Consider the following 13,227-nt stretch of genomic DNA (forward strand, 5'->3'; position numbering starts at 1 on the left):
GTTATGTTCAGTTTAAACTCTTGTCTCAGTCCGTGCTTGCTCTGAGAGTCTCTCATGCTATTTGATCTTAGCACTGTTCTTCAACAGTTAATCTTTAGCTTGTTAGAAAATTAGGTCCTCAACAATTAAATGAAGCTACCTGTATAAAAAAATACTATATATCAAAAATATTACAAACTTTCATTTTGATAATTTCTGTGTATGTAATTTAAAGAAGACAAACTTATTTTTGCATTTAGAGTCTGGGGGGAAAAATCATCAAACCATTAAGGGGTAATGAATGAATGGCATACTTCTATGTGAAGATGCAGTAATCTGAGAAAAATTATTTTCATGGATAATTTTTTTGCTTTTGTATCATTATTTTTCATTTCTGTGGACTATTATTTCCATTATAATTGAATATGCCTTGGGATAAAGATTGCCTAATTTTATAGTATGTTTAGAACATCTAACACACCCTAACCCCACTGGAGCTTTGCAGTAGGCATGGCTAACAATGTAATAGGATATAACCTTTTTTATACTATGCTGATAATCTTGTGGCATTATTAATTGGTATTAACAGTAAAGTATGTTGAAAGTCAATGTATTCAGTAACTTCTCTATGTAGCTGGCATTAAAATTGAATCCAAAGCGGTTTTGACATTGGTTGAGCCCTTTTGCATTTACTTTTGGAGGGGAGTGATCAATTTTATTTAAGAAAAGGGTAAGAGAAGATGAAGAGCCAAAAGTGAGAAATTTTATCCTGCAAGATTACAGTGATATTAGCAGCTGCTGTGATTGTGTGAAAGTCAATGGAATGGAAGACAAGTGATCATGCGCACAATATCGTGTATGATCACAGTCATATAAAACACTCAAGAGTATAGACTGCATTTTTTTTCCAAGTGATTAATCACTTGAAAACCTAAATCAGGTGGAAAATTCAGTAGAACTTAAGCTTCAAATTTAGTTTGCAAGTTTGGATGCAATAATATTTATCAAATGGTTTCATTCAAGTTGCTTGTTTCTGGGTAAAGCAACAAATAACTTTGAAAAAGGGACTGAGTTTAAACTTGAAAAAGGACTTAAGACACTCATCTTTCTTTGAAAGTGGTAGAACAATGCTTTATTTCTTCAGAAAGTTGGTATCCACCTTCATATGTACTTAGGTTACTAAATAACTTTTAAGTATCCAGCTGTATGTCTCTATTTTTACCTTCAAAATCCTTTTCAAGTATGCATTATGACCATGCTATAAAAATGTGTTCTGTGTATTTTGTCATTCTGAGAAGAGAGAAAGCGTATGTAGGTTTGCAACCATACGGCTAATTTTCTTCATTCCTAAAAGTTACCTTAGACAATATGGTACTTCTCCTTTTGAGGAATTTCTTGCTTTCAGAATGTTTCTTTGTTTAGCTGTAACTGTTGTGTTCAGTGAGTCCTAATATCACTCTTTCTGAAGTTGGAAATTTGTTCTTAGTCCAGCTCCTGTTACGCTTACAAAATAAAATGTATTTCCTCTCCATCAGTCTGCATCCCCCTCCCTCCACCCCGCTTCACTTAGAAATTAAATCTAGTGTTTAAAAATGTAAAAACTCCAAAAGTCATGTTGTAATCCAAAAACTTATTGACTGATTATTGAAATGTTTCCCGTGACTTAGTCAAAATTCTTTCTTCTCTTTTATCCTAGTTTGATATTCAAAATGTGTTTCTTCTGTAGCTGTTTAAAAGCTTTATCTGAATACCATAAAAGCTGCTTTGATATCAGGTGCTTCTTCAGTTTTGGTAGCTTTTTTTTTTTTATATTCTGACGCTCAATATTGAAAATATTCATCTAACACTTGACTGGTTTTGTTTTTTGAAAGTTTTGTGGGCAGTTTTTCTTCATATGAAAACTATTTCTGTATCAAATAATAACATTTTAATTTCAGTAAAGATTAAGGAATTGTATTATATTTAGAGCTGTTTATGGGAATGTTGGATATAAAAAAAGAAAATAGGTGTTATGAATTTCTAATTTAGAATGGATCTTTTTACACTTTGTACCCTTTCATTTTTGCTTCGTGTTACTGATTTAGTGCCAGACATCTTCATCCATAATTAATAAATGTAATCTTTTTTACAGAAATATTTTCCAAATGTTATAGTGGTAAGGATATGTATGACTGCTGTTCCACTAAAAATCAGTTTGTCCATATCCAAACCAAGCTCCTAAAATTTAAGTTTATTGTTTTAAGCATCATCGTTCATGCATTTTTAATAGTTTTTTTTCTTTTCTTACCGAAATCCTTAGCTGAGTATGGACATTCTGTTGAATCAGTCTACTGATTTAGGGATATTTTTCAGCTACTACTTAAAACAGTAAAATTCATTCTTCTTAAACTAAAGAAGTACATTAAGCAAAGCATAGGTATGACTTTTTATCTGTCTGGCCCCAGGGAGGTAATTTTTATATCTTAACTGGCTGAATTTTCTGTAAAAGAAGGAAGTAAGATTTTTAGTGGGTACAATTAGGCTTTTTTCAACACTTTCAAATGAAAATTCTGTTCACTAACTGAAACAAATTCTTTTTTGCTCATTGTATATCACCAAAGCTATTTACTTAAAAGGTAATAAAACAAATGTTGGCAACCAAAATGTCTGCGTTTCCCATCAAGTAATGGGGATCTTCTGGAGTTGGTCTTCTTGTTTCTTTCTTGAAATGTGTTAATAGGTAGTGGGTTGGCTGTGTTTCCTGAACTGGCTTCAGTGTTAAAAGGATTGAATCTTCAGTTCAGTGCAGGAGAGTGATCTTACCAGTAAACAGGGATTGTTTTAAGAAAGAAAAATTTCTCTCATGATTTTCTTATGTAACAGAAGCTTAACCAATGTGTAACCAGAAACAATCTGAGAAAGACAGGTGGTAGGGAATCTTGACTATTGCCTAGCAGTCATCTTGAGATGGGACAGAACTGAGCTACAGACTCAAGTTATGTACCAAAATTAAGTGTTTGAGAAGTTTTCTATTTCCAGAACATCTGAAAAGCCATTTTTAGCCAGCCTAGCAGAAGCTCATTAGAGTGGGGTTCAGGTGCCCAAATGTGAGTGTCTTTATGTAGATAATATGTATCTAAGTGTTCAGGAAACTAGGGAGTCAGAGGATTCCTCAGATGAACAGATGAAGGTGAAATTCCTTCCTTTGCCTGTGTTCACAAGACATTCACCTATATGTATCCAACCTCCCAATATGGACTTGTGAATTCAGCTGAAGCTGAATCTCACCTCTGTTATACTACTAGCAAGTTTTCAGGCTCAGTAGTAGTATAAGTAAGTAAGTGTAATGGGTTTAAACTTTTGTTTTGAAATGCTAGAAAATTAATTATTCTTTTTCAAAATACTTTTAATCTAGTATTAGTAATTCTTGCCATCCTTTGGATGGTAATGTTATACTTGAAGTTCTTGTTCTGTTTGCTTCTAAGTGTTCTGTTTGCATAGTGCCTATCAAGCATATTCTTTCTTTAAAAACAGTTAAAAAAGAACACTATGGAAGTGTGTAGGATCTGTGTCAGGTGCTGGCAGTATTGCATCACTCATCTTTTACACTCTCAGTTACTCTAATTTGTGTGTTGCTATGTACATTCTGCTGTCTTCAGGGAAGAGTATTGTCTTTGGAGTGTATGGTAATAATGCATGTGTAAACCTGTTTGTTTACAATAATAAAAGCAACATTGAATCTGAGATTTTTAAGTCTATTTTTTCTTTCTTTATAGAATTTAATAAAACATCTCCCTGAACAAGAACAATTGAATGCATTGTCCAAGTTCAAGAACGAGTATAACAATTTGTCTGAGCCGGAACAGTTTGGAGTTGTGGTGAGTTCTGTTTTATTATCATTGGGTTTTTTTGTCCTTTCTTGAAATACAGTTTTAATATAATGTAATAGAAAACAAAAATGACAACTGCTTCTTCCGAAAAGTGAGGGGGGTTCCAGACCAGGAGAAGAGTACAAGTGCTGCCTTTCAACTGGACTTTTTGTTGGATATATCCATGGATGTGGAAGGCCTGATTATTGAAATAGTGCTGCTGGAATGATTTTGGATTATCTTTAGTTAAAAAAGTAATTTACTTTTACAAAAAAAAAAACCACCCATAACCGTAAAAACTTTGGTATTTTCTGTAGCAAAGTTTCACTGGGTGATACAGAGCTATTTTTGAATTTCCATAGCTAAAATAGTTTGGCCTTACTTTTGTTTGCATTATAATCTTAACTTTTTCACTGAAATTTTCTACACTTATGTTTTTCTTTCTAATCTCCTTGTAAATGAGAAGAAAATAATGTCATAGCAATCATGTTAACCTATTCTGACTTCTACTGCCTGTGTTTTGTATCATGTTCTGTCAAGAGTAAACCTAGTCACTTTTTCCCTTCCCCCTGGAAAGATATGTTTGTAATTCTTCCAGGCTGAATTCACAAACGAAGATTGGAAGTGAAAAAACAAAAATGCTAGTTTAGTGCTGGCAGTTGATGCTTTTTGTGGAAATACAGTTTGCATCTAATTTCTGTACAGCTTATAATTCATAGTTGTTAATATCTTTATCCAGACCAACTCAGAGTAATGCTATGTAGTTTCATTGTGAATAAATCTATACAAGTCTTTGATTTTTCTTGTCCAGTCCTGGAGTTTCAACCTAAGGTGGTTATTGCTAAGATTATCTTATCTCAGGGAATTTCCCATGAGGGAATAATACTTATTCAGTTAGATGGAGCTAGACCAGTAACAGCGCAGTTAGAGTTTTGTTGCGTATGGCCCAGTTTTTCTGATAAATTTGTCTTAAAAAGTTGAGTCAATTTGATAACTCAGAAAAGTAAAATAAATGAACAAAATTATCTTATAGCTCAAAAATTTGTGGAGCTTCTTTTCTGAAGGAACAACCAGTTTCCCACTGAAAAGTGCAAGTCCATGCTTTTCCTGGTTTTCCATGCAAAACATTAAAAAACAAAGTCTAAACCCCATCATTAAGCACAGTTTCTGTCGTGTCACACCTTCTATGCATGTAGTAGAGCAGATTTCAGAGAACAATGTACAGTGTTTATCACATGAAATATTTTTTGTTTCTGTTCCAGTGGGGTAAAATTTGAATAAATCTCTTTTTTACTCTTTTAATGTGGAATCCTGTCCATTTACTTTTCATCAAAGTTCTTCAAACTCCATCTGTCTCTCTTGTATATTTTCTTTTATTGTTGGCCAGGATACAGGCTTAGAAATTCTATTCATTTCTTAGGAATCCACTGTTGATCCTGATCTGAATCTTCACATTATTGCTGGTTTTGTTGGTTTTATTTTTCCTTGAAAATGTTGGTTTATGCCTCATTTTTTGCTGTCTGTTTTAAATGCGGAGAATCAAACAAATATAAAATACAAGACTTGAAGTCTTAGATGAGTACTGTTTTATAGTTATGTTTTTTCAGAGAATTAGGAGATTCCATGTTAGTTTGTTCTGAAGTTGTGATTAAAGGAACAATTAAACTATTTGACTCCTAAGGAAGAAGTTAAATAGTGAATAAATGTCTAATTACTATTTATGTAATATTTTTTTTTTTAATCATGGAAACCCATTATCTTTCAGGCTTTGAATTGAAAGTCAAGATCTGATACTCTGAAAGAAAGAGCAAGACACTTAGCAAAATATTGACTTGCTGTGACTGTTACAGTATTGTATGTTTCAAGCAAAGTTAATTAACTTAAGTTGTTGGCTGAAAGACCTTGAGGGCATGACTCTAAACAGTTCAGGTTCCTCTCATGAGTGTGTGGCTTGTCGTTTTCTGGGTTTTGTTTGGGTTTTTGTCTTATGGTTGTGAGGATTTGTTTTCTTTGTATTGACCCTATGAATTGCTTTTGTGGTTTCTGCCTGCTCTCTTTAAAGTTATTTATCATTTTTATATTTTCTGTTCATTCAGCAGTAAGTATAAAATAAATCCTTTATAGTCCTTATCTTCTCTTCCAGACTTTGGGTTTTCTTTAGATAAACTACTTTATTTTCTGCTAGATTCTTTCTTTCATTTAGTCCAGGCTGATGTCTCAGAGCACAGATATTATCACCTATTACTGTGGAGCTCTGTTTTTGTTTTAGGGTTGTGAATTTTGTTTTTTTTTTGAGGGGGGGATGACAGGGAGGGGCTTGCTGAGATTAATTAACTATTTCATGAAAATTACATTAATTCTGTTCATCTTATTAAAAATTTAGTGTACTATTGTTACCTTAACTTGATATATAGAATGTTATATTTCCTTGCTCAAATTCATGATGAAGTATGCTTGTGCTTGACAAAATATAAGTTCTCAGTTGTGTTTTGTTTTACCATAGTTCTTGTTTCATACTTACTGCAATAAACTTCTTCCAAAACTTTTTTAAAACTTTCTTAATCTTCACATTATTTTCTTTGTGGTTTCATTGATTACCATGTAATCACAGAATCCTTTCAGTTGGAAGGGATCCACAAGGATTATTGAGTCCAACTCTTAAGGGAATAGCCCATATAGGGATCAAACCCACAACCTTGTCTTTACTAGCACCATGCTGAATCTCCTATAAAACTTGGTACTGATAAAGATTATTTTTGTGCAATATGGAATCCACTGGGGATGAATGGAGTTTCATCTAGATGTTCATCTTGGTAACTGTTGAGAGAAGGTTGTGCTTTGGTGGTTTTTACATTTTTTACCTGGTTCTTTCTTCAGTGGTTAGTATAAATTTTAAGTTGCATTAGGACTTTTAGCACTGTCAATTTGTTTTGCAGGAAGTTCTTTCCTACTAAGAAAGAAGTATTGTTTTAGAGAATATTTTTTCCTAATTTTTGGTGTACTGTCTGTCATCATACCAAAGAAATGTTTAAGGAGTAGCTCATTTAGTAATGTTAATCTCATTTGTTTTCAGTGAAGTTGATGTAATAGCTACTAGTTAGATGTATTGATCATGACTGACACTTTGAGTGCAGTAATTTATTTACTGGATTTTTACTGAACTATTACCATACCACTGGTCAATATATTATTCATAAGGAAGTTGGGTACAAGCTTCTTCCAGCTATTTGGAACTTGAATGTTCTGAATTCTCATAGAATTCCATTCTATGATTTGATGTACACTTGTTTATTTACAGCGCCTGTAATTCTTTGTGGTGTAACATAATCCTGGACCATATTAAATTTATTATACGATTTGGTATCCATAAATGCAATTCCATTTAAGAAATCACAGTTTAGATGCTCTTTATCAGGCATCTGACATTTCAAGGCATTTTTTGGAGGCACAGAGGTGCATGGCAATGATTGGTCCTGTATCTGATGGTTCCAGATCTTTGCTGCACACCCTCCACCCCAGTGTCCTATAAGTGTAGTTCCCCAGCTTTGCAGCACCACACATTTGCCTGTCCTCCCTCTCTTGCCCATACAGCAATGCTAAGGCTTCAGGCCTACTCGTGCCAACATAATTTAACTGTTTGTTGCACTAGGAACCATTCCAAAAAGTGGTTCTGAATTGATAATGCTACATGGATAGAGCTGAATACAGTAGTGAATTCCAGCATGAGACAACTGGAACATGTTGCCCAGAGAATGTGAATGCCCCATCCCTGAAAATTTTCAAAGCTAGGTTGAATGAGATTCAGAGCAACCTGGTCTAGTGGAAGGTGTCCCTACCCATGGCAGGGGAGTAGGAACTAGATGATCTGTAAAATTCCTTCCAACACAAAAAATTCTATGTTTTTATGTAGCCTCATCAGTGCCTGTAATCCTTAAGAGTATAAAATAGTCCTGGTCCATATTAAATTTATTAAATGGCTTGAAGTCCATAATTGCAATTCCATTTAAGAAATCAAAGTTCTGATTTTTTTTTTTTACACTTCTAATGTAAAAAGTTTCTAATGCTTGACAGGATGCTGTTAGTAGACATTTGACCTCAGGTGCAGGCAAGCATACTAGCATTGTTACATATTGAGAATACTATCTCAAGAGCCATATGTGATAGCTCCTGCTGTCTTTCTTTTCTTGTAATCTGAGACATTCAGAAAGATGTTCCCATATTGTCTGGTAGTAAAAAAAAAAAAGGAAACTGATTTTTCCTTGATCACTTATATTTGCTCAAAGATAAAATTGAGGGAATTACAAAATATTGTTTCAGAAATAATTAATGTTCAGACCTTGTGAAATTCACTGACAGCTAACCCAAATAGAATTTGGCAAGCAATCCTCATGTGGCTTCACAGCTTGTTCACTGATGGATGTGTTTTTAATGAGTTCGTACCAAAGGAAAAGATTTCACTAGAGTAAATTGAAGATTAGAGTGAGGACTGATGAAGGCTAGTTTGTCTTAAATAATTCAGCAGACACTTAAGTTGATCAATTCCATGTTCAGCTGATAGTTTCACCTGTATGTTCTCATTGAGGATATCTCAAAATGTATTAATGTTTTTACACTGTTGTCTGGAAAATATCATATCACTGTTTCTGCAGAGGTGTACTCTGCCTTTCATAATACTTGATGCTTGGACGCAGCCATACCTAGCGACATTTTAGTCTTTAAAATTCTGAAGTGCTGAGGTACATCTGGGCTGTGAGATATTTTGATTGTGTTAATTTATATCTGCAAACCTTATCTTCTGTGTCTTCTAGATGTCATGTTATGTGTATCTGCTGCTCTGCCTTGTCAGTATTTGCAGCCTTTCCAGGAGTGTTGACAAAAATTAACTTTCTATTATATGCCAACTATGGGAGTTAAAAAAATCTTTGTGGCAAATTGTGGTCAAGTTACCTATATTGTTGAGAAGGAGAACATCCTTAACTCCTAATGTTGATGTATTTCAAACCTTGAGACTAGGTAAGGGTGGAGAGCAAAGCTCCAGAAATACCTTCTGAAAATGGCCATCATGAATGATCTGCTTTGATCTGACTATTCGCAATTACCATTGGATCAGGTTATATCCAACATATATCACTTTGCATCAGTGAAAGATTGTGATGCCATATTATAGATGAGTGCTCCTGTAAATGCTTCAGTACCAGCAGCTCTTACTCCTCTGTTTAGTTCCAGTAAAACCATTTTGGGTAGTTAATCTAAAGAACAGTTTAAAAAATTTTGTTGTCTGATATTAATTCAGATAACTAAGTGTGTGCTTGTTGTTTGTTTTAGCACACACAAAGGCTATCTCAGTTTTCCTCTTGGCAGATACCACTACAACTTCAAAGCACGAATGTTATTTCTCTGAGGGGTCTCCATCTTTTGCTGCCAGCCATTCACTGCACATTCTGTCAGGAGCCTGTCCTGGATCAGATTTGATGTTTTTCTTCACTAGTAATGTAAGCAACCCTCTAATGTTCATGCAATGCTTTATACATAATAAGGAGAACACTTTAGTGTTGAGTAAGGACCATGATCCTGCCATTTTGACTCAGCAGCTTCAAGGATTTCTTGTAGTTTAGCCACCTAAATTGATTAGGTATACAAATGAGTGGCTAGTGTAGGGCAATTGTGCTGAAAGAGCCTTGAGACTGATCAGTACTTCTTAAGTCCCTAGAGCCTGAAATTAATACGCAGATATTTCACCTGTTCCAGATTCAGACTTTAGAGCTCCGTGGAGCTCCAAGTGGCGTAGGATTTGCTTTCCCTGTGATCATTTTGTATGACTGAGGAACTTTCTCCATACAAACTGTCTTCTGCAGCGTTCACTTATATGTCAGACTGTTTTTGCCACATATTAGCTGTGGTTCCAAATACACCAAATAGCCATATGGATAAAAATTCCCCAGCCATTACTGAATTCACTGTTGACAGGGCTACAGAAGCTCTACAGTGGAATGTTTTTTTTCTTACCAGTATGTCATGATCATAGACACATATCTGCCATCTTAGGAAATTAACTGGGACACACCTTGTTGGGTCAGTAGAGAAGATGATACCAGATATGAATTGCTGGAGGCCTGAACATTTCTGTCACATCAAAGACATCAGAATCAGCTGCTAGTCATGTAACATCACATTCCACTTTTATGTGGGAGTTGTTCTGATGGTTCAACCTGATGGGATGTACTAAACTTGTTGTCATGATTTTGAGACATTCTCATCTAGACCTTGATCATGTGTCTTCATGACCTTGCTTTGGAATATTTCTTATAGTAAACTTTTCCTTAGAAGGTGGATTCCTAGTAGTAGTCATGGGGCATTTATTTTCAAGTCAGGCTTATCAGATTTTTCGATCTGGAATACAGTTACATCTGATTTACTTTCAGAAACTTTTCTCCATTTGTATTTATACGATAATATTTGATTTTAAATTTCTCAATGACATCTGCCCTTGACTTCAGGTGTTAATTTATTTGTTTTTGCTACCTGTATGGATTAGAGGTTTTACAGAGGATTTTTACCTATATTAAACCCTTGACTTGGTTTCCCATGAGGAAAGCTTTTCATTCTAGTAGCATCTGCTCCATATGTGTCTTTTAATGAAAATAGCCTTTCAGACATCTGTTAGGCCTCCTAAAAATAGAAGAATTTGGGAAAAATTTGGCCCCTCCCCTTCTTGAAAGATTCCTTTTTAGGAAAATATCATTGTCTGGTTTCAACTTGGAGAAACAAAAGCTGTCTGCATTCCATACTGATCAAGATGTTAGTATATCTAATTGTATTTTTTGGACAAGAACTTACCTTCCTGTGAATTTCAGCATGAAGATTGTAAGCTCAGCTTATTTTGACAGCTGTGTTGTAGCCCCCACTGGCAATTCTGAGATCTGCTCACTGACCTTGTTGGGCCATCCTTGTTGAACATAATGCAATCCAAAACAGTACCAGGGATTTTCTGCACTGTGAGTCAGTGCACTGTCATCCACAAAACATGAGAAGGCTGCCTGTGTGCAGCTAGGAGGTAATTGATAGGTGTTGTCCCAGTGTCACTTACAATACACTGCCTTCTATTCTGACCTGAATATCCTCTAGGAAAATAATAGATTTGCAGGAAACTTAGTCAGTAGTTCAAATTTAAGCTGTTCATAATTCTGGCTGGAGAAGCAGAGTAACAGGACATGCTCTCAATTGCTGCTAATAAGTCTGAAAAGTCATTAGTACAATTGTTTGCATGTATACATACATACATATATATATATGTGTATATATATGTGTGTGTGTATATATATGTATATATATGTGTGTGTGTATATATATGTATATATATGTGTGTATATATATATATATATATATATATACACTTGATTTCTCTTACATAATTTTAATTTTGTGTTGGCAGTTCTTGACTTTATTATTATTTCCTTGAGGAAAAAGAGTATATCTAAGGTGAAGAAAGATTTCCATGTATCCATAAAAAACCCATAAAAATTTCAACAAAAATACTGATTTTTATTGTGAATTGATTTCCCACACCATGAAATAATGTTTGATCTTTCCAGAATGCTGCTGTTTTTCACCAAGATTTAGGCATGTCAGCTGTCCTTTTCAAAATGAGCAGGATGTTCTTTTATCTTCTTTAAATATGATAAAATATCTGTTAAGGTATCCGTCCTTCCCTATTTGTTTTTTTTTTTTTTGTTTTTTTTTTTTTTCCCTGCTTTTCAAGTGCCTGGGTCTAAAGATAAATGTCAAGAACTTCCACTTTTTATGTGTACACTCTTAGGAGTTCACTGATGCTGCAGTGGTGAAAGCCGTACATTATCCACAGGGAATGGTGTTCCAGTTTGCCCTCTTTAGTCAGCTTGGCTGTAACTGTTATTTTACTTTCTGGATGAGAACATTTTCAGGTGGTCTGACAGCCTCAGCACTGTTGCTCCTTTTAAAAGAAGGTATAAAACTAAAGCACTTGCAATGTTTTTCTCTATGAGCTTGTGACAGGAATGAAACCTCTTCAGTGATCAAAATGTAGTGTCAGTGGAACTTCTGAGATGCTTTCCTTTACTTGACATCAACAGAAAAAGATAGTGAGAGTACACATATATCAGATTGCACATTCTTGTAGTTGCCTTGTGACTTATGCTGTATTTGAGAGAAAAACCTGCTGTTGGATGTGAGATCTCTGAGAACTGCTACCGGACAGCTCAACTCATAAGTTAGTTCCCATTTGGACTTTCTTGTAGTGAGACTCCTCTTGTGCACTACCTGTACAATTCATTACCTGTACACTGAGTTCTTTGACATGTGTAGGTTTTTACTTCAATTTCCCATTTTGGTTATTTGGGTTGTTTGTTTTCAGAATTCCACTAGCAATACTGAAGTAAACTTATTTCATTATATGCTGATTGTAAAAAAATATAGGGTGTTAGCATAAGATGGTCAGCATTGCAGCACTTAAATTCTTAGCATCTCTTGTGGTAGGGTGTATGGATTTAAAGTTTGGATATAACTGAACTACATGTCACGAAAAATTCATATATTACTAAGGGAACTCTATGTCTTCCCTTCTCAGTTATTGACTTAGCAAACAGGTAAAGAAATAATACCAACAACATGCATTGTACATGGATTTCAGAGCATTTTCAACAACAACAACAATATACCAATCATAACAATAATAACAATCCCCATGGCATTTCTGTTGTGTTTCTGGCATGTGTTCTGTTTCTAGTTTTTGAGATTACATATTTCTGCATTCAGCCTTAAGAATTACATACTTACATACCAGACATCTGAATTTCTTGTAGTTCAAGTGGCCCTCATGAAAACTTTGCATCTTTTATGCATCTGTGCATGCTCATGTTTGTGCAACACATCTTTGGTCTAAAGTGCATGATTATTTCAGTTTCAAGGATCTGCCTGTCTGAAAAGGCAAGAGTCAAGAAATGATACATCTTCTGGTGATTATGTAGTATCTTGAGTTCAATAGCATTTAAAATCAAGGCAATTTGCACTGCATTTTTTTAGTTTCTATGGTTTAATATTAATCATCATCTCTATTGCACCCTGAGTAGCTATTAAATACTAAAAATCTGGATCATTTCAATGGAATGTTGTAGGGGTTTTTTCCTACTCTAGTCTCAATTTTTTTTTTGTGACAAACTTTAGGGCAAAACTTAAAATTAAGAACATTGTTCTCAAGATGCTGAGAAGTAGTGCATATACAAATTTAGTAAGACAATTGAGGAAAAGGAGTTAATAGTGATTCTTCCTGATAGAGCTAGGAGAATGAATTTGTGACACTTGCCTCTGTCCACTACCTTAACATTCTTTTATGTACTTATTCTTAAATTAGGTATAATCCTAAACA

At 34.5% G+C, this 13,227-nt stretch overlaps 1 protein-coding gene across 1 annotated transcript in view; it reads left to right on the top strand.

The window, feature by feature from the left end:
* Window positions 1–13,227, top strand: part of DIAPH3 (diaphanous related formin 3) — a 217,716-nt gene that overhangs the window by 93,061 nt on the left and 111,428 nt on the right. The window contains exon 20 of the mRNA XM_058829342.1: window positions 3,735–3,836. Within this exon, the coding sequence (XP_058685325.1) occupies window positions 3,735–3,836 (102 nt within the window). The remainder of the gene's footprint in view (window positions 1–3,734; window positions 3,837–13,227) is intronic.

Source organism: Poecile atricapillus, chromosome 1, assembly GCF_030490865.1.
Source record: "Poecile atricapillus isolate bPoeAtr1 chromosome 1, bPoeAtr1.hap1, whole genome shotgun sequence".
Lineage (NCBI taxonomy): Eukaryota > Metazoa > Chordata > Aves > Passeriformes > Paridae > Poecile > Poecile atricapillus.